This window comes from Geotrypetes seraphini, chromosome 5 (assembly GCF_902459505.1).
Source record: "Geotrypetes seraphini chromosome 5, aGeoSer1.1, whole genome shotgun sequence".
Classification (NCBI taxonomy): domain Eukaryota; kingdom Metazoa; phylum Chordata; class Amphibia; order Gymnophiona; family Dermophiidae; genus Geotrypetes; species Geotrypetes seraphini.
In genome coordinates, this window is record NC_047088.1 from 267003071 (window position 1) to 267028612 (window position 25542).

Consider the following 25542-nt stretch of genomic DNA (forward strand, 5'->3'; position numbering starts at 1 on the left):
TTTACATGTAATGTAGACACCAGCACTGATCTGATAAAGTATATTAGAATGAAGACACTGTATACTTCCAGACTCAGCAGAGGGAAATTATCTCGCAGCTTTGCTCAACTTCATTCAACTAAATTTAAGACTTAATGTTCACTGGTCCTCAGCAGGCCACCACACACTCGAAAAGTCTCATTGTGCATGGCTTTACGCTCCCACTCGTCGTATCGATACAAGTGAGCAGGAAGGGGATTGGGAGCGGAGACTTAACATGTTAGAACAGCGGTGGATCTACCGATTAAATACTGTAGTTCCTACTGGACTTAACGAGTTGGAGTGGGCCTCGTTGATATAAGATCTGCTGGCTATGGGTTAAGCCCTCCACGTCATTCATTAATTCAGTTTATTAAAAGTTACTAGTTAAATTTTATTATTTAAATGTACTGACTCCGGCGCCTGACGTCATCACCCAGTGTTTTGTGGGGATGCTGACGTCAGGGGCGGGAGCCTATAAAACATGCGATAGTGAGCCGGCCCGCCATTTCGTTTTGACGCAATGGTGGCTGAATGTTACTAAGAGGTGAGAGGGGAAATATGGGAGAATGTTTTATCTGAACAATGCTTAGCTGAATAATCACTGTTAGTAAGCACGATATATTGTGGAAGCTCAGGTTTCTGGTTGTATATTTCACAGGGAGTGGGAACCTTGATAAAGCCCATCGATTCACACGGGCGAAACATGTCGGTGTAAAGAAAAAATCCCCCCTGCACAGCGTCTTACTAAAAGCTAAGTACTTTTGGTATTTATAACTAGCTATTTGCAAATTATTATAAAATTGAAAATACGTGCTGGTTCCAATGACGAGTGGGAGCGTAAAGCCATGCACAATGAGACTTTTCGAGTGTGTGGTGGCCCGCTGAGGACCAGTGAACATTAAGTCTTAAATTTAGTTGAATGAAGTCGAGCAAAGCTGCGAGATAATTTCCCTCAGCTGAGTCTGGATGACTTTTACATGTGCAGGGGTTAAGTTGTGGAATAGCCTGGTTGGTCCAATCCGAAAATGTAGAGATAAGAACTCATTTAGGAAAGTGCTGAAAACACAATTATATGTAGATGCATTTTTCAGAGAAATTGATTTTATATAAGGGTTGAATCTGTTTGTCTTGTTTTAACCTTGTTCTGAATTTTATAATATTTTATGTATGTAACTATTTGTAAACCGTTTTGGGAACAAAACGGTATATAAATTTTAAAAATAAATAAGTACATAATCTCTTTTTTTTCCAGTGCAATAGGTGAGACATGCTAAACAGATAGGATGTACAAAAGCAGTGTCCAAAAAGCTAGGGTAGGCTTGCTGCGCCGATCCTTAAGACCGAGGACCCAAAGGCAGAGTCCTGTCTTGCCGCCCCATCCACTCTGTAAAACTTGGCAAACACGTGAAAAGAAGATCATGTTGCAGCCCTGCAAATCTTCAGGAGAGACAGCTCTAGCTTTGTCCCACAAAGAAGCCACACTCCTGGTAAAATGTGCCTTGAAAGAAACAGGGGACTGTTTCCCTGAAAGAATGTAGGCTGACGAAATTGGCCTTAAGGATCCATCTGGAAATCATGATCTTGGAAGCGGGAGCGCCTCACTTAACTGAGTCAGCACAAACAAATGGTCAGAGACAAAACTTGTTAGTGAACTCCAAATAACGCAGAACTCAGCGCACATCCTGTTTCTTCAACAGGCGATCTTGTGTCCTGAAACCAGTAGGCTGAAAGGCAGGAAAATGCACTTCTTGATTAACATGGAAAGCTGAAACCACCTTTGGAAGGAAGGAACTGTCTGAAGGGAAACCGCAGTCTCTGAAATATGAAGGAACAATTCTCTGCAAGACAGAGTCTGTATTTCAGAGACACGTCGCGCCAAAGTAATGGCAACCAGAAAAACAGTCTTGAGCATCAAGTCCAAGAGGGAAGCATCTTGAAGAGGCTCAAAAGGAGCCTTGGCAAAGCTAGATAGTACCAGGTTAAGGTCCCAGGAAGGGAAAGGTTGCTTAACTAATGGTCTGACACGAACAGCCCCCTTTAGAAATCTAGCAACATCAGGATGAGACGCCAACAAGGACTGATGCTCCTAGGATCTGAAACGAGAGTCTGGCCCCTGAACTTGAAGAGATGCCACAGTGAGGCCTTTATCCAGGCCAGCCTGAAGAAAGGTGATAATCAGCGAGATCGGAACTGAATAAGGGTCCACCTAGTTCTGGGCACACCAATGCCTTAGCATAAGCAAAAACTATAGACAACTATTGCAGAATATCCTGTGTGCTCTAAGGCTGTGCGCTCAAGAGCCATGCTGTATGAGCAAAATGACCCAGATCCTCCATGTATACTGGACCCTGGGTGAGGAAGTCCGGATAGGTGCGCAAACGCATCAGATCTGTGTACCACGGTCTGCGAGGCCAATCTGGAGCCACCAGCAAACCACCGAATGACCCGACCGATCATTGGCCAAGGAGGAAAGATATACAGGAGAATCTCCGGAGGCCACATCTGCACCAGAGCGCTTTGCTCCTTGCTTCTGGGTTTGGCTCTTTGACTAAAGAAGTGATCTGCTTTTTTGTTTCTTCCCTTGGGCATGAGGTTGAAGTGGAGCCAACCCCAGCGTCACACTATGGCTTGGAATGCCACTGGACAGGGCCCACTCACCCAGCTCCAGAGTCTCTGTCTGCTGAGGAAGTCTGCTTGAACATTGTCAACCCCCGTCACATGCACTGCCGTCAGCGCTAGGAGGTAACGTTACACCCAAAGTAAAAGCAGGCAGACTTCCTAAGCCAGAGGAATGCTCTTGGTCCCTCCCTTATGATTGATGTAGGCTACTGCTGTCGCAGAGAAGATCCTGACCACTTGGCCCTCCAGAGTCTTCTGCAATCGCACCAGAGCCAGCCGAATGGTTCTGAGCTCCAAACGGTTGATTGACCATTGCCTCTGAGAGGGGACCAACACCCCTGAACAGGACATTGATTACATTGGGCTCCCCAGCCCTGAAGGCTGAAATCTGTCATCACTGCGATCCAGGAGGCAATGTGTAGTGGTACGTCCCTGCTGAGCGATTGCAGTAGAAGCCATCAGGCCATGCTTGCTCAAGCTTCCAGACTCCAAGGAAGAAAGACCTGCAAGGCATCCCTGTGTGAAGCCCGAGAGAGCAAAGAATGCTGAAGAGGATGTTATGTCCATCGTAGCAGCCATGGAACCCAGAACTTGAAGATAGTCCCATGCCGAAGGAGCCTGCAGGTAAGAAATCTGGGCACACAGCTTCAGCCTGTGGGCTTTTGGCAGATCGATGCAGCCTGCAGCAGTGTCCAAGAGAACTCCTAGGTATTCAGCGATTGCATGGGCATCAAGTGGCTCTTTATGAAGTTGACAATCCAGCCCAGGTCCTCCAGCACCTGAAGCACCCACTCCACCGTGCGCCATCCCTTGGTTAATGAGAAAGCTCTGATCAGCCAGTGGTCCAAGTAAGGGTGAACCTGGAGACCCATCTTTTGTAGATAAGCCACCATGACCACCATCACATTGGTGAAGGTCCAGGGCGCTATACCAGCCCAAAAGGCAGAGGCAAGAATTGGTAATGCTGTTCCAGAACAAGAAACTGCTGAAATTTGCGGTGGGCTGGAAAAATGGGAAAGTGCAAGTATGCCTCCATGAGATCCAGAGAGGCAAGAAACTCTTTTTGGGCCCACTGCTGCAATGACCAAACACATGGACTCCATGCGAAAGCATGGAACCTTGAGAGCCGCATTCATGTGCTGAAGATCCAGAATAGACTTTCAATCTTCGGAGCTTTTCTTTGGCACGATAAAGTACATAGAGTATATGCCTCAGTGGTTGGGCAGCACTGGCTCTATAGCTTGAATATCTAGCAAGTGCTGATGGTGGCTTGAACCTTGAGCGTTTTGTCAGGGTGACCTGTAGGAGAGTCCACAAACCAATCTGTTAGAGGCTGGGCAAGTTCCAGCTTTTAGCCAGACTGACTAATGTCTGAGACCCATTAGTCGGACGTAATGCGCATCCAGGTGGGAAGAAATGCTGGGCTGCAGCGTTATAGCACTCGGGACTAGAGCTCTGTCTTACCTTGCATTTTCCTGAATATTTTCTTCCATTTGACTGCGTTCGCGTGTCTGGAGGATGCCACACAGTAAGCGCAAGGGTGTTATCCGGGTAGACCTTCCCACACCCGGCCAAACGCAGATGGACCAGTTCCTGACAAGCTCACCGGCCGTAATAGGAGGGGTAATCCCTGCTGCTGCTCCGCTGGGAGGAGACACCGGAGCCATGGGGCTGGAAACATCACTTTCCCCTCCAGCAGCCCGATCGCCGCCTAATCCGGCAACTGAAGGCATAGGAGGTGCGATTGCCGAAGAGCCGATGAGCCCAATGCAACCACGTAGAGGAAGACCCCACAGAATCCAGGACGCCGAGTTGATGACCTATCAAGGAGCAGAGGGAACTGACTCCTCGGCGGCGACTCTTTACAACATATGGAGAGTGCTCCAAAAACTTGAAGCTGCATCCACTAAATCAGCAGGAGACATTTCAAAGGAATGACTAAACTAGATGACTTGACTACTTCAGTTCAAAATATTAAAACGGAAACGAATATGAAATTTGACAAGATTGAAAAAGAAATTTCCTCATTGCAAAGTATGTCTTCTAATGTGGCAAAAGATAGACTTTTTCTCCAAAGGAAAATTGAACAGTTGGAAAATTTTAACAGGGAAGAAATGCTGAGAGCTGGCCCACAATATGAAGAGGGGCCTTTCTGTCTGGCGTCATTGTGCTTTTCTGGCAGAGGGTACAAAATGGGAGGTGGAAGGCTGGGAATGCCTGTAGCCAGCATACCATCGTCGGGAGTCCTGTGAAAATCTCTGTGACGTAGTATTTGACTATGGTCTTGAACACTGTGAGCCATGAAAATTAGAATGACCAGAACCCCTGGAGGATTTGCTATCAGGCAGAGTCTTGTGGTGACGGTCCATCATAGAATCCATGAGGTTGTCTAGACTTTTGCCAAACAGTAACTGTCCCTTAAAAGGCATCTAGTTAAAGTAGCTTTGGAAGTGGAATCACCAGCCTACTATCTGATCCATAGCATTCTGCAGGCAGAGATAGAATATGCCGACACCTTTGCCAAAACTCATATAAGGCATCATGCATATAATCTGTCCCAGCCAAAAGAAAATGAGAAGAGGGATCCACTGCCTCTCTCCAGTGTGTGCAGTCGAAAGAAGACAGGCATATGCGACAAAAGACATCGCTGAATCAGCTTTTATGCCTAAAGCAGCTGCGTCAATTTCCTGAGGACCACATCCACATGGCGGTCCTGCATATCCTTAGCACACCACCTTCACTGGGTAGAGAGGTGCGAATAGTCACCTGCGCCACCAAAGAATCCACCCTGGGCTGACCCAAAAGCTGCCGACACTCCTGTGCCAGGGGATACAAGCATGACATAGTTCTAGCAATTTTAAGACAACCCTCTGGAAAGTCAAACTGCTCTGAGACCAGAATGCTCATATCAGGGTGCCAGGGAAAGGTAGCAAACTGTGAGCGCACAGCACAAAGCCAGGAGGAAGTGAACAACGTTGGCTGAGTGACTAAGTTCAGCTCCTGCAAAGACTCAGAAATAAGGTCCGGCAGAGCCGCAAACTAGGACAGAGGGATCATTCCCAGAGGAATCCACAGATCCAGCACACAGCCCCCGATCTCCAGCTCCGGGAAACAAGGAATCAGCAAGCGAAACATCTGCATCAGGGTCAGGTAGCTTGAAAGCAGCAGCAGGCTGAGGCAAAGACGCATCCAAAGAAACAACACCACTAAGACGCCGCAGAGGTGGATTGGGACTGCTCAGGGGGAGAACACCTGTTCTGAAATTCAGACCACAAAAATTTCATAAAGTTGGAAAAAAATGTGGTCACCCTTAGATGACTTATTAGACTGTGTGTGTATGGGGGGGGGGGGGGGTTGCAACTGGGCGAACAGAACTACCAGATATGCCAAGCAACGAAAGCTGCCCCACTGGGCTAGCTGAGCATTTGGTCACCTGCTTCAGCAGGGGAGAGGTTAAGCTGGACGCTGCCGCCGCCTCCCCCAGCTGTGGCACAAGGACACTCTAAAGGCACTAAATCCACAAGGAGAGCCCAAGGACTCTATCCCAGCAAGTTTCTAGGCAAAATTTGCAGTTTTGAAGAAGCAAGAAGCTTTAGAAAAAAAAAAAGAGTGCTAAAAATCCAAGATGGCCGCTGTAAAAACATTTGTGCCAAAATAGTGATATTTTTCACACTTCGAAACTCCAAAAGCTGTGATTTTAGGACTTTTTAGGAGGGGGAACAAAGGGGAATGTTCACCAACACTCAAAACCCCACTTTTCTAACCTCCCCCGACTCATCTCGCAGGCTGTCAGCCTATACTCAGTGTGACCTGACAGAAGATCTGTGCTGTAGCCTGCCTTGGCTCTCTTACAGTAGCTGGATGAGAAAATTCACTGCCACAATGCTGGGAATGCTTCTGCAAAGCTGAACTTTAGGCTGCCAGTAAGACTCCTATGCCTGACTATACCTCCACCCCTGTGGACCAACGGATGCGCAATGGAACGGGCGGATGTGAGAGGATACAGCTGGCATCCTGCAAGACACCGCTGAGTCTCGTAAGGGCACCCAACAGCCTGCGTGTGACCCCTAATTTAACAGTGATGAGACCACTTCAGGGATGCCCTGAGTTCCAGAGAAAACTATGCAAGCTGGCTAAGAGGTGCCCAGAGGGATCGGCCTGTCAGAACCGTGAATTGCTCCAAGCACAAGAATTCCTGAAAAAGGGATGAAATTATACTGAATAAAATAATATGGGGAGAGCAGAACAAACACTTCTGCATGCACGTGTGAGCTAGAGAGCCCAGTGAAGTACAACAGAGGCAGAGTGAAAAATCCAGAGTGGGTTCCTTCTGAAGTATGTGGCTATGGGGATATAACCCATTTGTCTAGAATGTCCCACCTATTACCCTGGAAGAATTATGTCTATTCCACAAAATGTTATGGGAACATGAACCAAACTATCTGAACAGATGGACCACTTTGTGTACACCCAGGAGATGTCTAAGATCTTTGCAAGATTTAAGGCTTGCATCTCCATATTTTAAAATGGCCCATCGGGCTACCACTAGAGAATATTTTGCTGGTTAGCATCAAATGTTTGGAATGACCTACCTAAGGAAATTAGGGGCTGGTTGTAGTTTCAAGTTTCTTTAAAATTTCTTATACCACCTAATCAAACCTTCTAGGCGGTGTACAAAAGTATTAAAACCATCTACTGACTAAAATACAGTTTAAAAAACACACAACACTAGGGCAAATATTAGCGTTTAAGGACTAATAAACTAACAAAAAAAATTAATGAACAGAAATAAGCGGGAAAGGAGGGCTGGAACTACAGTATGTAAAGAAAAAGAGAACATGTAAGGAAGGGGAACAGGTATTAAGATTCCTTCTAAATACTGAGTAATCCTTAAAAGGACAATTAGGAGTCAAATGCGTCTAGAAAGAGAAATGTCTTTAGTATCGCGATTGTAGGCTTGGCGATAGACTTCATAGGTTTAAAGTTGCCCTGAAAACCTACCTCTTCTCCCAGGCATTTGGTAGTTCTATTTGGGAGGGACATGATGGCCTGCACGCACTTCCTGTCTTGTAAAATAGAGTTCCTTTCCAACAATTTCTCTTTTGGATTCTGCACCGCATTGTTTTGAATGAAAGGCAGTAGGTTAAATTGGAAATAAACACCCCCCCTTCATTTTGCAGTTGGAAATAAACAATAAAAGGTTAAGAATTTAATCCCTCATGTAAAGCTTTGACCAAAATGAGCATGTTTTAAAATCCTAAATCCATGTCGAGGTTAATGAACGTAAAAATAGTTTTCAAGGTTTCTCAGACCACACGTGACAGGTAACAGAAACAATTACGTTTGTACGTTAGCCATAAACTAAAAAAGAAGTATGAAGTTCATGATCATTACAATATTGTTCCATTAAGCACCTTTGAAGACCCACGTCTACACCTTGACGGATGGATCTCAAAGACATGACCTAAAACTCCAAACGAAATCTCACAAATACGCGCATGCCACCGCAAATATAACCTGAATTACTACTACATTCTCCGACAACAAACATGCACCCACTTACTAAGAAAGCTATCTTACCTCCAAGTGATATCTACACCGAATGTGCTAAAATTAAATCCACCCTATGCCCACTAAGTCAGTATTTTATGTCTGCATGTTATGTCTATACTATAAGCTAAGCCCTTTGTCTATACTGTAAATGCTGTAGAAACTGTATTTCTCACCCAAGTATGTCCTAACCATAAAGCACAGTTACTTACCGTAACAGGTGTTATCCAGGGACAGCAGGCAGATATTCTTAACACATGGGTGACGTCACCGACGGAGCCCTCGGTACGGACCTTTTTAACTAGAAGTTTCTAGTTGGCCGCACCGCGCGTGCGCGAGTGCCTTCCCGCCCGACGGAGGAGTGCGTGGTCCCCAGTTAGGATAAGCCAGCTAAGAAGCCAACCCGGGGAGGTGGGTGGGACGTAAGAATATCTGCCTGCTGTCCCTGGATAACACCTGTTACGGTAAGTAACTGTGCTTTATCCCAGGACAAGCAGGCAGCATATTCTTAACACATGGGTGACCTCCAAGCTAACAAAGAGGGAGGTGGGATGGTTGGCCATTATGAAAATAAATTTTGTAACACAGATTGGCCGAAGTGTCCATCCCGTCTGGAGAACGCATCCAGACAGTAGTGAGTAGTGAACGTGTGAACTGAGGACCAAGTGGCCGCCTTGCAGATTTCCTCGATGGGCGTGGAACGGAGGAAAGCTACAGAAGCAGCCATAGCTCGGACTCTGTGGGCCGTGACAGCACCTTCCAGTGAGAGACCGGCCCGAGCATAGCAGAATGCAATACAGGCAGCAAGCCAATTTGAAAGTGTCCGTTTGGAGACAGGACGACCCAAACGGTTGGGATCGAAAGACAAAAATAGCTGAGGGGATGTACGGTGAGCTCTGGTACGATCAAGGTAGTAAGCAAGGGCACGCTTACAGTCCAGCGTGTGCAACGCCTGTTCTCCAGGGTGCGAGTGAGGCTTAGGGAAGAAGACGGGTAGCACAATGGACTGGTTGAGGTGAAAAGCTGAGACCACCTTGGGAAGGAATTTAGGGTGGGTACGCAGAACAACCTTGTCATGGTGAAAAACAGTGAACGGTGGGTCGGCAACCAGTGCATGCAGTTCGCTAACCCTCCTGGCAGAGGTGATGGCAATCAGGAAAAGCACCTTCCAGGTAAGGAGCCTAAGCGAAGTTGTGGCAAGAGGCTCGAATGGAGGTTTCATGAGAGCTGAGAGAACCACATTCAGGTCCCAGACGACTGGAGGAGGCTTGAGGGGCGGTTTGATATTGAAGAGCCCTCTCATAAATCTGGAAACCAGAGGATGAGCCGTGAGGGGTTTTCCGAGAATGGGCTCGTGAAACGCAGTGATGGCACTGAGGTGGACTCTGATGGAGGTAGTTTTGAGGCCAGCATTGGACAGCGAGAGCAAATATTCCAATACAGTTTCCACCGCTAAGGAGGTGGGTTCCTGATGTTGCCGGAGACACCACGAGGAGAATCTGGTCCATTTCTGATGGTAACATTGGAGGGTGGCCGGCTTCCTGGAGGCGTCCAAGATGAGGCGGACCGGCTGAGATAGGTTCTCTGGAGAGGTCAGCCCGAGAGAAACCAAGCTGTCAGGTGGAGCGAAGACAGATTGGGATGCAGTAGAGACTGATGCCGCTGCGTAAGTAGAGTAGGAAACACAGGAAGAGGAATGGGCTCCCTGGAGCTGAGTTGGAGCAGGAGTGAGAACCAGTGTTGGCGAGGCCACCGAGGTGCGATAAGAATCATGGTGGCGTGGTCCTTGCGGAGTTTGGACAAGGTCCGCAACATCAGAGGAAGTGGAGGGAAGGCATACAGGAACCGATCCCTCCAATCGAGCAGGAATGCATCATGGGCCAGACGGTGAGGAGAGAAGAGTCTGGAACAGAAGAGGGGCAGTTGATGATTGTGAGGTGCTGCAAAGAGGTCCACCTGCGGAGTGCCCCATCGAGCAAAGATGGAGAGCAGAGTCGGAGGGTCCAATGTCCACTCGTGAGGTTGAAGGATGCGGCTGAGATTGTCGGCCAGAGAGTTCTGTTCGCCCTGGATATAGACCGCCCTGAGAAAGAGATTGCGGTCCGTTGCCCAGGTCCAGATGCGCAGAGCCTCCAAACAAAGGGGGCGAGATCCGGTGCCGCCTTGCTTGTTTATGTAGTACATGGCGACCTGATTGTCTGTGCACAGGAGGAGGACTTGAGGACAGAGGAGATGTTGGAAAGCCTTGAGGGCGTAGAACATGGCTCTGAGTTCCAGGAAATTGATGTGATGACGACGTTCCTGTGGGGTCCAAAGTCCCTGGGTGCGTAGATCTCCTAGGTGAGCTCCCCACGCATAGGGGGACGCATCTGTGGTGATGATCATAGAGTGAGGGGGCAGATGAAAAAGCAGACCCCTGGAAAGATTTGAGGAGTTCAACCACCATTGGAGAGATTGCTGAAGAGATGATGTCACAGAGATGGGATGAGAAAGAAGATCCGTAGTCTGTGACCATTGGTTGGCGAGAGTCCACTGAGGCGTACGAAGGTGGAGACGTGCCAGAGGAAGGACATGCACCGTCGAGGCCATGTGACCCAGGAGGACCATCATCTGTCGGGCAGGAATGGAGGGATGCATGAGCACCTGACGGCAGAGATGGAGCAGGGTCCGCTGGCGATCAGAGGGGAGAAAGGCCCTCATTAGCGTGGTGTCTAGAACTGCTCCAATGAATTGAAGTCGCTGGGTGGGAAGCAGATGCGACTTGGGGTAGTTGATCTCGAACCCCAGGAGGTGGAGGAGAGAGATGGTGTGATGAGTAGCTTGTAGCACAAGTTGAGACGAAGGTGCTTTCACCAACCAATCGTCCAAGTAGGGGAACACCTGGAGGTTGTGAGACCTGAGGAAGGCCGCTACCACTATAAGGCACTTGGTGAAGACCCTGGGTGAGGAAGCGAGGCCGAACGGTAGCACCTTGTATTGATAGTGGTGGTGCAGTACCTGGAACCGCAGGTAGCGGCGAGAATTCTGATTGATGGAGATGTGAGTGTAGGCCTCTTTGAGGTCCAGGGAACATAGCCAGTCTTGGTGAGAAAGAAGAGGGTAGAGCGTGGCAAGGGAGAGCATTTTGAACTTCTCCTTGACCAGACATTTGTTGAGGTCCCTGAGATCGAGAATGGGACGGAGGTCTCCCGTCTTTTTGGGTACCAGGAAGTAGCGGGAGTAGAATCCCTGACCCCTTTGATCTTGAGGTACTTCTTCGATGGCATTGAGAAGGAGGAGGGATTGAACCTCCCTCAGAAGGAGGGGGGTTTGGGAGGAGTGTGAAGCAGACTCTACGGGAGGGTTGTCCGATGGAAGAGTCTGGAAGTTGAGAGAGTAGCCGTGGCGGATGATGTGGAGGACCCACTGGTCCGACGTGATGACTTCCCAACGGCTGGAGAAAATGGTGAGACGACCTCCGATTGGTTGTGGAAGAGGTAGCGAAGGTGGAAGACTGGCTATGCCCTGGAGAGAAGAGTCAAAAGGGCTGAGACTGCTTGGCAGGCTGAAGAGGCTTGGAGGGTTGAGTGGCCTGAGAACGAGCCTGGGTATGGTGCTGTTGTTGACGGGGCCGCCGAGGTTGTTGAGGAGGCGGATTGAGTGGCCTGGCTGAGAACCTGCGCTGATAAGACGACTGAGGTCGATAAGGACGGGCAGGCGGAGCCTTCTTCTTTGGTTTGATCAGGGTGTCCCACCTGGTTTCATGGGCGGAGAGTTTCTGGGTGGTGGAATCCAGTGACTCTCCAAAGAGTTCATCCCCGAGACAGGGGGCGTTGGCTAGACGATCCTGGTGGTTGATGTCCAGGTCGGAGACTCTCAGCCAGGCCAGGCGGCGCATGGCTACGGCCATGGCAGAGGCACGGGAGGTGAGCTCGAATGAGTCGTATATCGAGCGGACCATATACTTGCGCAATTGGAGAAGGCCAGAGATGTGTTGTTGGAACAGTGGGACCTTGCGCTCAGGTAGGTATTTCTGGAGGGCAGACAGTTGTTGGACCAAATGTTTCAGATAGAAAGAAAAATGGAAGGAATAGTTGTTTGCCCTGTTGGCGAGCATGGCATTCTGGTAAAGCCTCTTGCCAAACTTGTCCATGGTCTTACCTTCTCTGCCAGGAGGGGTAGAGGCATAGACACTGGAGCCCTGAGTCTTTTTTAAGGTGGATTCAACCAGAAGGGACTCATGGGGCAATTGAGATTTGTCGAATCCAGGAATAGGGATGACACGGTAAAGGTTGTCCAGTTTACGGGGGGCTCCCGGTACCGTGAGGGGATTCTCCAAGTTTTTGTAAAACGTTTCCCGCAGGATGTCATGCACGGGAAGTTTGAGGAACTCCTTAGGAGGTTGCTCAAAGTCTAAAGCCTCTAGAAAGGCTTGAGACTTTTTTGAGTCAGATTCTAGAGGAAGGGACAGGGCAGCAGACATTTCTCTCAGAAATTTGGAAAAAGAGGACTGCTCTGGTTTAGAGGTGGCATCGGGTGCCGATGGTTCCTCATCAGATGAGGAGGGATCCTCCTCGGTACCGAGAGGAGTTTCCTCCCATAAGTCAGGGTCCCTAACCTCTGGTGCATGTCGAGACACCGGGGTGGAGGGCGCGGTATGGCGAGTCTTGGACAAAGACTTTCCAGAGCGCACCGAAACGGTACCAGGAGAGGACGACCAGCGTCGATCCCGGTCCCGGGAAGAATGCCGTACCGCCTGGTGCCGAGGAGGATCCAATGTGGCATGGGAATGAACCACCGGATCGACATGGAGTTGTTCGGCCGAAAGGATCGGCATGGAGGTGTTTACAGGTACCGAAGGGGTAGACACCGGGGGCTCGGTACGGGGCTCGGGCCGGTCTGGTACCGGAAGGAGCGGTGCCAGGATAGTGGGCAACAGGTGTTCAAGTTGTTGCTGTAACTGTTCCTGGAGTTGAGCTTTTAAGATGGCCGAGATACGGTCATCTAGGGGTGGCATCGGAACCGCTTTCTTTTTCTTCGGTTCCTTAGATGCCGCTCCACGCCCCGGCGATGAGGAGGCCGATGACGAGGCACTCACCGAGATCGGGGCGGAGCGTTTGCGGGACCGGTGCGATACCGGCAGGGACGGTGTCGCCACCGTAGCTGGAGGGCGCTCGAGGGAAGAGGAAGGCTTCTTAGCCGGCTTACCTGGCGCCAGCGACGCCGATGTGGGGTCGGCCGGTGTCGAGGTCGACGGTGCCGATTTTTGAGGTACCGCCGTTGAAGTCGAGGAGTCCATCGCCGACTCGGTGCCGAAGAGAAGAGTTTGTTGAATTCTTCGGTTTTTAAGGGTTCTCTTTTGAAGAGTGGCACAGCGGGTGCAGGAGTCCGCCCGATGCTCCGGACCCAGACACTGCAAGCACCAATTGTGTGGGTCAGTGATGGAGATCGGGCGTGCACACCGCTGGCACTTCTTAAAACCGACCTGCGGGGGCATGAAGGGGAAGATAGCCTCCGCAAAATCGAAGCCCGAGGCCTGTATAATGGCAACAGGCCCCGCCGGGGCAAAAACGAAAAAAGGGGAAAAAAGCAAAGTTTTTTTTTTTTTTTTTTTTTGGCAAATCAAAGTAAAAATAAACCCGAAGGTAAAGAAAGAAAAATAAGGAAAAAAAGCGCGAGCGGGAAGGCAAAAAGTGGTTTCAACGGCCGTTGAAAAAACACACGCGTCTTCTTCGCTCCGCGGAAACGAAGAAACTGGGGACCACGCACTCCTCCGTCGGGCGGGAAGGCACTCGCGCACGCGCGGTGCGGCCAACTAGAAACTTCTAGTTAAAAAGGTCCGTACCGAGGGCTCCGTCGGTGACGTCACCCATGTGTTAAGAATATGCTGCCTGCTTGTCCTGGGATAATATGAATATAGTCTAGTAAACCGTTCTGGGCTCCTTTGGGAGGATGGGCTAAATAAATGAATAAACCCCCCCCCCCCAAAAAAAAAAAAAAACCAAAAAAAAAAAACCACATAAACCTGTGTTTGTGTCTTGGTGAACTTTCCATCAGAAGATACCACTTAATGGTGGAGCTAGTCTAGCCAGGGAAATGGAGGCAGAGGTCGCTTCCTTTTCACCCAGTACAGACCCATTTCCCTTCTGAATAAGAAATGAAACCTTCCATCATTAGTTCAGAAGAGGAGGGAGGGGAAGGCTATAGAGCATTAACCCTCCTTTGTCACTGCAAACATGAGATACTAGTGCTGGATAAAACTGGCTAATTAGGAATGGGAATAATGATAGCTCAACCAGTCAGAACCACCAATGCCTTACTTTGTTTCTCAAGTGTATCTGGTGCTTTGGATTGACAGAGAGGAATTTATCGTGTGCCAGGTTGTGACCGGGAGATAAAGGAGTTGAAGCGGAAGCTCTTGCATGCCAAGGGTGAAGTGCACTTGGGAAAAGTGCAGGACATTCATGTGGTATGTGGTGTACTGAAGGACTTTTTACGCAACCTTCAAGAACCACTCGTCACCTTCCAGTTGCATTCTCGGTTCATGGAGGCAGCAGGTATGTTATGAGCTGGCACGAGGTACTGGTGGGGGCGGGAAAGAGACTCAAGTATATGGTGTACACATTCGCAGCTACATGTGGGATGAGACTGGGTGGCTGAATGCACTGACCTTGGTGTGGCAAAACCTATAATGGTAAACTGAGAGATGTGTTGCAGGCAGCATTTGTTAAGGAGAAATTAGGTTCTTACCTGCTAATATATATATATTTTTTTAGTCCCTCCAGACCGGCACAGAATGGATGGCTTTACGCTCCTCTGCCAGCAGGTGGAGATTGAGAACAGACTGACTGTAGATGGGACTGCACAGCCCACTTGTACTACTGCCAAAAGTCAATGTATTCTCAGTCTCCACCTGCTGGCAGAGGAGCGTAAAGCCATCCGGTCTGGAACAATGATAAAGAATGCATAATGTATCTAGGATTGTAAAGAAATGCAGATTATAATTTGTCTTAAAAACATGCTGGTGGTGTGCAGCAGGTCAAGACTTGCTTTAAGGAAGCTAAGATCAGTCATCCTTTGTTAAAATGCTATTTTTATTTTAAAGATATGCTAATTGACAGAGACAGTAGAGCAGAGCTGTGCCAGGCCGTGAGCAAACTTCCTCCAGCAAATCGAGACACTCTTGCATTCCTCATTCTACACCTACTCAGGTACAGCCCTCCCCCACACACACACGTTCCCCAAGTGATGGCTCTTGTATAAGCTGCATTTAGTCTTGTACTGTGGCTCTGTTTGTCTCTCTCCTAGGGTAATGCAAAGCCCAGACTGTAAAATGGACCAGATGAGCCTGGCTCGAGTGTTTGGACCCACAATTGTTGGCCACCGTGTACCAGATCCAAGTCCCCTGATAATCATGGAGGACACACCTCGCCAGTGCAGGGTACAAACAGAGGGGACAGAGTGCCTGTCCTCCAAGCAACTCACTTTAGCAAAACAAGCATTTGGTTTGTGGTTTTAGTTTGCATAAAATAAGAGTGCTAACATAGAAACCTAAACCTCAGCTCAGACATTGGTCTCAGTAAGATGTTATAAAGCTTTCTTCCTCTCGTAATGGGTTAGTGCATCACCTTCATACCTTATGTACAAAGAAGCGCTCAGATGATTATTCTGGCTGAGAATAACACAAATGTGAGCGCAGGCTATTTGCTAAAGAAGCTTCTTAATGCGCTTAGTTAGATGTAGGTAAATGTTCATCCACTGCCAATATCCCCTGCACTTCAACGGGGACCCTGGCAGCTGCCTCCCATTTATGTGGTTAAGTGCAATATGCAACACTGAAGCACATAAAGGTAAGCACCTGTGTTTGTGGTTACATGCCGATATTCATAGCTTAAGTGTCAACTCCAGTCCTGATCTGCCAACCAATTAGCCAGTTTGGCTTAGGCACTATCAGGTAAAGTGTCGCTGAAAATTCCTGGTTAGCCCCGGACAAGAGTTTTAAGTGGCCAGGAGCCTCTGCTTTGCATATTGACCTGGAGTTAGCCCATGCCTTTTTTCCAGCTTGCATAAGGCGAAGTACATTCAGTTAAATGAGATAAATTTTGAGCTCTCTAGGATCAGAAAGCACAGTTACTTACCGTAACAGGTGTTATCCAGGGACAGCAGGCAGATATTCTTAACGTATGGGTGACGTCACCGACGGAGCCCCTGTACGGACACTTTTTACTAGAAAGTTCTAGTTGGCCGCACCGCGCATGCGCGAGTGCCTTCCCGCCCGACGGAGGAGTGCGTGGTCCCCAGTTAAGATAAGCCAGCTAAGAAGCCAACCCGGGGAGGAGGGTGGGACGTAAGAATATCTGCCTGCTGTCCCTGGATAACACCTGTTACGGTAAGTAACTGTGCTTTATCCCAGGACAAGCAGGCAGCATATTCTTAACGTATGGGTGACCTCCAAGCTAACAGAGAGGGAGGAGGGATGGTTGTCCATTAGGAAAATAAATTGTGTAACACAGATTGGCCGAAGTGCCCATCCCGTCTGGAGAAGGTATCCAGACAGTAGTGAGTAGTGAATGTGTGAACTGAGGACCAAGTGGCAGCCTTGCAGATTTCCTCGATGGGCGTGGAACGGAGGAAAGCCACAGAAGCAGCCTGTGGGCCGTGACAGCACCTTCCAGTGAGAGACCGGCCCGAGCATAACAGAACGCAATGCAGGCAGCAAGCCAGTTGGAAAGCGTTTGTTTGGAGACAGGACGACCTAGACGGTTAGGGTCGAAGGACTAAAAGAGCTGAGGAGACGAGCGGTGAGCCCTGGTACGGTCAAGGTAGTAAGCAAGGGCACGCTTACAGTCCAGCGTGTGCAATGCCTGTTCCCCAGGATGAGAATGGGGTTTAGGGAAAAAGACAGGCAACACAATGGACTGGTTAAAATGAAATTCCGAGACCACCTTGGGAAGGAATTTAGGATGGGTACGCAGAACCACCTTGTCATGGTGAAAAACAGTGAAAGGTGGGTCGGCAACCAGTGCATGCAGCTCACTAACCCTCCTGGCAGAGGTGATGGCAATGAGGAAAAGCACCTTCCATGTAAGAAATTTGAGTGAAGTTGTGGCAAGAGGCTCAAACGGAGGATTCATGAGGGCTGATAGAACCACATTCAGGTCCCAGACGACTGGAGGAGGCTTCAGAGGTGGTTTGACATTGAAGAGGCCTCTCATGAACCGGGAAACCAGGGGATGAGCCGTAAGAGGTTTTCCGAGGATAGGCTCATGAAACGCAGTGATGGCACTGAGGTGGACTCTGATTGAGGTCGACTTGAGGCCAGCGTTGGAGAGAGAAAGCAAATAGTCCAGTACAGTTTCCACCACCAATGAGGTGGGATCGTGATGATGAAGTAGACACCAAGAGGAGAACCGGGTCCACTTCTGATGGTAACATTGGAGGGTGGCCGGTTTCCTGGAGGCATCCAAAATACGACGGACAGGCTGAGACAGATTCTCTGGAGAGGTCAGCCCGAGAGAAACCAAGCTGTCAGGTGGAGCGAGGACAGATTGGGATGTAGTAGAGACTGATGCTGCTGTGTAAGTAGAGTAGGAAACACAGGAAGAGGAATGGGCTCCCTGGAGCTGAGCTGGAGGGAGAACCAGTGTTGGCGAGGCCACCGAGGAGCGATGAGAATCATGGTGGCCCTGTCCCTGCGGAGTTTGGATAACGTCCGCAACATCAGAGGTAGTGGAGGAAAGGCATAGAGGAACCGATCCGTCCAGTCGAGCAGGAATGCATCCGGGGCCAGACGGTGAGGAGAGAAGAGTCTGGAACAGAACTGGGGCAGCTGATGGTTGTGAGGAGCTGCAAAGAGGTCCACCTGCGGAGTGCTCCAGCGAGCAAAGATGGAGCAGAGTGTGGGAGGATCCAGAGTCCACTCGTGAGGTTGAAGGATGCGGCTGAGATTGTCGGCCAGGGAGTTCTGTTCGCCCTGGATATAGACAGCCTTGAGGAAGAGACTGTGGGCCGTGGCCCAGGTCCAGATGCGGATGGCCTCCTGATAGAGGAGGGGAGATCCGGTGCCGCCTTGCTTGGCGACTTGGCGACATGGCGACTTGGTTGTCTGTGCACAGGAGAAGGACCTGAGGGTAGAGAAGGTGCTGGAAGGCTTTGAGAGCATAGAACATGGCTCTGAGTTCCAAGAAATTGATGTGATGTTGACGCTCCTGAGGGGTCCAGAGTCCCTGGGTGTGAAGATCTCCCAGGTGAGCTCCCCACGCATAAGGGGAGGCATCTGTGGTTATGATCATGGAGTGAGGGGGTAGATGAAAGAGTAGACCCCTGGAAAGATTGGAGGAGTTCAACCACCATTGAAGAGATTGCTGAAGAGACGATGTCACAGAGATGGGATGAGAAAGAGGATCGGTGGTCTGTGACCATTGGTTGGCTAGAGTCCACTGAGGTGTCCTGAGGTGGAGTTGCGCCAGAGGAAGTACATGGACCGTCAAGGCCATGTGGCCCAGGAGGATCATCATCTGCCGAGCTGGAATGGAGTGATGAAGGAGCACCTGACGGCAGAGGTGAAGCAAAGTTCGATGGCGGTCGGAGGGGAGAAATGCCCTCATTAGAGTGGTGTCGAGAACTGCTCCAATGAACTGAAGTCGCTGTGTGGGAAGCAGATGCGACTTGGGGTAGTTGATCTCGAAACCCAGGAGATGGAGGAACGAGATGGTGTGTTGAGTGGCTTGTAGCACAAGCGGAGACGTAGGTGCTTTCACCAGCCAATTGTCCAAGTAGGGGAACACCTGAAGGTCGTGAGACCTGAGGAAGGCTGCCACCACAATAAGGCACTTGGTGAACACTCTGGGTGATGAGGCGAGGCCAAAGGGTAGCACTTTGTACTGATAGTGATGGTGCTGTATCTGAAACCGTAGATAGCGACGTGAAGTCGGATGGATTGGGATGTGAGTGTAGGCCTCCTTGAGGTCTAGGGAGCAGTCGTGGTGAGAGAGAAGAGGGTAAAGCGTGGCCAGGGAGAGCATTCTGAACTTCTCTTTGACCAGACACTTGTTGAGGTCCCTGAGATCGAGGATGGGACGAAGGTCTCCTGTTTTTTTGGGAACCAGGAAGTAGCGGGAGTAGAATCCCTGACCCCTTTGGTCCGGAGGTACCTCTTTGATGGCATTGAGAAGAAGGAGGGATTGGACCTCCCTCAGGAGGAGGGGGGTTTGGGAGGAGTGAGAAGCAGACTCTACGGGAGGATGGTCTGGTGGAAGAGTCTGGAAGTTGAGAGAGTAGCCGTGGCGAATGATGTTGAGGACCCACTGGTCCGAAGTGATGACCTCCCAACGGCTGAGGAAAAGTTGAAGACGTCCTCCGATAGGTTGAGGGAGAGGGAGCGACGGGGGGAGACTGGCTATGCTCTGGAGAAAGGAGTCAAAAGGGTTGAGACGGTTTTGATGAAGGAAGAGGCTTGGCAGGTTGAGTCTGTGGGCGAGCCTGAGGCTGATGCTGGTGGCGAGGATGGCGAGACTGTTGTTGAGGCGGGTTGAGAGGTCTGGCCGAGAACCTGCGTTGGTAAGAAGACTGTTGTCTGTAGGGGCGAGCAGGTGGAGTCTTCTTTTTAGGTTTGATCAGAGTGTCCCACCTGGTCTCATGTGCTGAGAGCTTCTGGGTTGTCGAGTCCAGGGACTCTCCGAAGAGTTCATCACCCAGACAAGGTGCGTTAGCCAGGCGGTCCTGGTGGTTAATGTCTAGGTCAGAGACTCTCAGCCATGCCAAACGGCGCATAGCCACCGCCATGGCAGATGCGCGAGAGGTCAGCTCAAACGAGTCGTAGATGGAGCGAACCATGAATTTCCTGAGTTGGAGGAGGCTGGAAATTTGTTGCTGGAAGATATTTCTGTAAGGAGGAGAGCTGTTGCACCAGATGCTTCATGTAGAAGGAGAAGTGGAAGGTGTAGTTGTTGGCTCTATTGGCTAGCAAGGCATTTTGGAAAAGGCGCTTACCAAATTTATCCATAGTTTTTCCCTCTCTGCCAGGAGGGGTGGAGGCATATACACTGGAACCCTGAGATTTTTTCAAAGTAGATTCCACCAGGAGGGATTCGTGGGGCAATTGAGGTTTGTCAAACTCTGGGATTGGAATAACCCGGTACAAGCTTTCCAATTTGCGAGGGGCCCCGGGAACAGTGAGGGGAGTCTCCCAGTTTTTATAGAAAGTTTCCCATAAGATGTCGTGGACGGGCAACTTTAGAAATTCCTTGGGAGGTTGCTCAAAGTCTAGGGCATCAAGAAAAGCCTGAGACTTTTTAGAGTCGGACTCTAAGGGGATGGAAAGAGCTGCTGACATCTCCCTAAGGAATTTAGAGAAAGAGGATTGCTCTGGTTTGGAGACGGTGTCGGTCATGGAGGGTTCTTCGTCGGTGGACGAAGCGTCCTCTTCGGTACCGTGCGGGGAGTCTTCCCACAAGTCTGGGTCTCTAACGTCGGGGTGTGCACGTTTGACATTGGTGTAGAGGGCTCGGCATGGCGGGTCTTTGAGAGAGATTTGCCTGAGCGCACCGAGGCGGTACCGGGTGAGGCAGACCGATGTCGTTCCCGGGACCGGGCAGGGTCGGCAGCAGCACGGGTATGCGCTGTAGGTGTTTCAGCCAAGAGCACCGGCATGGAGGTATTAATCGGTACCGAGGGGGTCGACACCGATGGGACAGTGCGAGGCTCGGACCGGTCCTGTACCGGAAGGTGCGGCGCCAGCAACAGTTGTTGGAGTTGTTGCTGCAGCTGCTCCTGTAACTGTGTTTGGAGTATGGCCGCGATGCGGTCATCCAGGGGAGGCACCGGTACCGCTTTTTTCTTCTTCGGTACCAAAGGTGCCGCTCTAAGCTCCGGCGATGAGGAGGCCGATGATGAGGCACTCACCGAGATCGGAGCAGAGCATTTGTGGGGTCGGTGCGGTGCCGGGAGGGCCAGTGTCGCAAACGTGGCAGGAGGGCGCTCGAGGGAAGTGGAAGGCTTCTTAGCCGGCTTACCTGGGCCCAACGACCCCGAGGAAGGGTCCGGTGGTGTCAACGTCGTCGGTGCCGACTTTTGGGGTGCCGTCAACGTTGCAGCAGATTCCATGGCAGATCCGGTACCGAACAAAATATTTTGTTGGATCTGCCTATTTTTCAGAGTGCACTTTTTAAGCGTAGCACAGCGGGTGCAGGTGTCAGCCCGATGCTCTGGACCCAAGCACTGCAGGCACCAATTGTGCGGGTCGGTGAGAGAGATCGGGCGTGCACACCGCTGGCACTTCTTAAAGCCCAGTTGAGGGGGCATGAAGGGAAACACGGCCTCCGCAAAATCAAAGCCGGAGGCCTGTATGGTGACAACAGGCCCCGCTGGGGCCGGCTCGAAAAAATAAAGAAAACTCGACGAGTTTTTTTTTTTTTGAAAAGAAAATTAAAGGAATCCAAAGGGAAAAAAAGAAGAAAATCGAAAAAATACACGAGCGGGAAGGCAAACTAAATGATTTCAACAGCCGTTGAAACACATGCGACTTCTTCGCTCCGCGGAAACGAAGAAACTGGGGACCACGCACTCCTCCGTCGGGCGGGAAGGCACTCGCGCTTGCGCGGTGCGGCCAACTAGAACTTTCTAGTAAAAAGTGTCCATACCGGGGCTCCGTCGGTACATTAAGAATATGCTGCCTGCTTGTCCTGGGATAAAAGTTTATACCTGAGGGAATGGCGGGTTAAGTGAGCTGTCCAAGCCTACAAAGAGTGACAGTGAGATCTAACTGGGTTTTCTTGGTTCTTGTCCTGCTGCCCCGATCATTAGCTACTCGGGCACATAGGGTACCAGAGAATGCTGTTTTTAGTGTCATCAGAAGCCTCTCAGCATCCCCACTTATTTCCATATCATTTTCCTCAGGTAATGGCATCCCTACTCTCAATGCCAGCAGCATTCTGGAACCAGTTCCTGTCCAGTGACCAGGAGAATCTGCCGGCTTCAGTCTTGGGCCCTGAGATGCAGGGTGAGAGGAAAGATGAATCAAGTGAGTGTCCAAAGCATTCGTGACTGGCAAAATGAAGAGCTAAACCTTCCTAAAATGGGTGTATAAGGGTGACCAGCTGATACATGTATCAGGACTTTAGGAAGGCATTTGATAAAAATAAACGACAGCAAGAAAAGACCAACCACACTGCTTAGGCCCTAGACAGATAGACCACTGTGCTGTGTGTATTCTCTTGGCATTTCTTTAGCCTTTCCTTCACTGGTTAGAGCATGGAAGATCCCCCTTTATTTCGTTTATCCCCAGCACCCCTCCATAGTCTGCAAATAGCTACTGCTACTAGGGTGGCTTTTACATTAATTTCCAGCCTCTTAGGTCCCCCCCCCCCCCCCCCCCTTAGCCTTTCTGACTAGTATCCAGCTACTATCAACCTTTCACACTGATCTGGTTGATAAGAAGGGGCTGTACTATACATGAGTGTGTTTCCTCTAGGACAGCACATGCAGCCTACCTGACAAGCCAACTCAGCTTGTTCTACTACCACAGCCTACAAGACAAACCCAGCCGCATCACTGCCTTAGTTTGCATTAGGAAGCCAAATTATTCCTCTCCATAACCCTCTGCTCACTGCCTATTTCCTGCACAGATCGCTTTTTTCGACCCCTAACATCTCCAGAGATTAATGTGGCTCAGGGGGCTTCATCCGGCTGCTGCCTACCAAACAAAATCAGGAATGTCCTGGGGACCCCTTTTACCCACATGTAAGTATTAATAAAACTGGAATACTGCCCTAGTAAGACTAGTCCCTTCATTTTATTTGCAGGATTAGAGTAACAGGTACAGATTTAGCTCGGCAGACCGATATTGGGCCTGGAGCTCTTCTCTTTTCTAATAAGGGGGTGGGACTTGTCTACCACCTTTTTGTGGTTGCACATTCAAAGCAGTTTACATGTCTCCAGGTACTTACTTTGTAATTGGGACAATGAAAGATTAAGTGACTTGCCCAGGGTCACAAGGTGCAGCTCTGGGATTTGATCCCACACCTTCAGGGCCACTAGGCCACTCCTCACCTCAAGTCCTTCCAATATTATGAATCCACTCGCAGAAGACCTTCCAACACTTTAGTCTAACTCTTCTTTCTGCCCTGGGGTGCCGAGTATAGATTCTTCATTTTATATTTTCCCTTGTTTCCAGAGCTACTTCACAAACAAAAAGTAGTCAGACTAAGAAGACTAGCAGGTTTTTTACCTCCCCAAATGCATGAGGAGCTTCAGATTCAAGCACACATGGTGGTCGGGAAGTTTGGACAGTGAGCAGCTAGGAGGAAAGTTCCTGCATTAAAAGGCAGAAGAGCCTGGTCCAACCCGTAGAACCTGCCACAGGAGCTAACACACTTCAAATTGCTGGGACGTGTTCCTCCGTGATGCTAGCATGTATGTGTATTCATGTCCTGATTTATTTTCTATTTGCTGGCTGTTTAGATCTGTGTTTGGGGAGGGGTGTCATAATTACTGGCAGTTTATATCTGATAAGTGAAAATAGTGTAAACATGAACTTTTGAGTGGTTTAAATTAAATTGATGTAGCAGAACTTGGGAGTGAGTCTGTCCTGAGTTACTTGACACTTTTCATAAGTCTGTGGCTCTTCCACCTTTTAATGAATATTCCAGTTAATTTACGTAGACTTTCTCCTCTTCTCCAAGCTGAAGGAATTATTCAGCAATGCTTGTATTCCATTCAATTTCCAGTTATACACAGGACCAAGTTGGTGGTTTACAGGAGAGAGTAGAAAGTAGGAGATACTGAGACTTTTTGAACAAGCTAACCCCACCCCACCCAACTCTAGAACACTTCATCAACGTGGAGGTAGAAAAGCCACTTCAGTAGTCATCTACACCCTGCAAGTGCAAATAGCGCACAAGGATTCTCTGAAGATATAAATATCCTTCAAGTTCCGATATCTTTTTGCACAGCTACTTCCTCCTAAAGGATAATCTGGTTTTTGAAGCTGCGAGTCAGTTCTTTGTGAGGAAGTACAATAGAATTGAGAATGACGACCTCTGGAGGTATAGAAACATTACATCCTACAGAAGAGAGAAAACAAGAGCATGAGCAATGCATATGCCATCAGCTGTCCATACAGAAGCAGTTGATAAAGTTGGCACTTGCAATCTAAACATAGAGTTGGCGTGCTTGGACACAGCGAAGGTCCTTCAAGCCCAGGATCCTGTTCCAACAGTGGCTAACCCTGGCAAGATCCCAAAGAGTAAAACAGATTTTCTGCTGCTAATTCTAGGAATAAGCAGCAGATTTCCCCACATCTTAATAATGGCTTTTGATCTTCTCGTTCAGTAAATTATCCAAACCATTGTTAAAACCCTTCTAGGCATTTAATGTAATATCTTACTGCACTCCCCAACCCCAGCCAATTCTTTCCACTTACTTCTTACCTGGTACACACTTACCTAGGATGGTGATAGAGGGGGTAAGTTTGCCATCTCTGAAGAGGGTTTCACTGTCCATTTTTGCATGAGGATCATTGGGGTTTGGATCACTGGGCGTTCCCTCCACTCGTGCCCACCGACCAATGGTACTATCCCAGCCCACAATGCTGTTCAACACACAGCTATGATCCTAGAGACAATAGAAGAGAGGTGGAACTTTAGAGAATGACACGGTGACAGAAAAACCACAGGAGACCATTCCCATATCATTCTTTATGGGCCCAGCCATTGACCCTCAAGCATTACACGGAAGAATGCTGGTGTAGAAGGACTGAGATTGATACGGGATGGTTTCCTGCGATTTCTCTACAATGTACGTGGACTACCATAATGCCATATTCACTAGCCCAGGCTCTGCTCTTTAAAGCAGGAAGCCTACCTCTGGCATCTTAATTCTTATCTTCATCTTCTGCAACTATGCACTTGCCTATCTTTTCTATTTGTGTCTGATATTAGCCACATATCCAGTTAAGTTGAAGCAGCTAACTCTAGCTGGCTAAAGGTAATTGCAGATCTTATCAATTTAACTTAAACCTGTAATCTGTGTGTCCCTTTAACTGAGCAGAATTGGAAGGTTTTTAAAATGTCAAAACAGCAGGATCACACTATAATGCACCTCAGCATGAGTGATTTGCCGCCTCCATTTCCCTACTTAAATGTTAGCAGTCAGCAAGGCGAGGAATCTTAAAGCCAGCAGTTTTTATCTGGGGTTTCCTGGACAAATGGTTTTTAAATTTTAATCTCCTGCAATGACTTGAGGTGAACTAGGAATAGTCGCTCACTGCTGTTTAAGGAATCGGAGCTTTTTACCTGAGTAAAACACATTTTGCTTGTTTTCTCCCCCTCTCCTCTGTGGACCTGCATGTGCATTTGGGGGCAAAGTCAGGTTGGG

At 49.2% G+C, this 25542-nt stretch overlaps 2 protein-coding genes across 6 annotated transcripts in view; one reads left to right on the forward strand and one right to left on the reverse strand.

Annotated features, from left to right (window-relative positions):
• LOC117360863 (rac GTPase-activating protein 1-like) overlaps positions 1–23737 on the forward strand; it is a 116493-nt gene extending 92756 nt beyond the window's left edge. For all 5 annotated transcript variants that reach the window (XM_033945388.1, XM_033945389.1, XM_033945385.1 and 2 more), the window contains 6 exons: positions 14528–14726; positions 15275–15380; positions 15478–15610; positions 22066–22189; positions 22794–22908; positions 23342–23737. In XM_033945388.1, coding sequence (XP_033801279.1) covers positions 14528–14726; positions 15275–15380; positions 15478–15610; positions 22066–22189; positions 22794–22908; positions 23342–23411 — 747 coding nt within the window. In that variant the 3' untranslated portion in view covers positions 23412–23737. The remainder of the gene's footprint in view (positions 1–14527; positions 14727–15274; positions 15381–15477; positions 15611–22065; positions 22190–22793; positions 22909–23341) is intronic.
• Positions 23738–23839: 102 nt separating this feature from the next.
• GMPPA (GDP-mannose pyrophosphorylase A) overlaps positions 23840–25542 on the reverse strand; it is a 37281-nt gene continuing 35578 nt past the window's right edge. Inside the window, exons 12-13 of the mRNA XM_033945390.1 lie at positions 24612–24780; positions 23840–24230 (exon numbers count right to left, since the gene is read on the reverse strand). Coding sequence (XP_033801281.1) covers positions 24130–24230; positions 24612–24780 — 270 coding nt within the window. The 3' untranslated portion in view covers positions 23840–24129. The remainder of the gene's footprint in view (positions 24231–24611; positions 24781–25542) is intronic.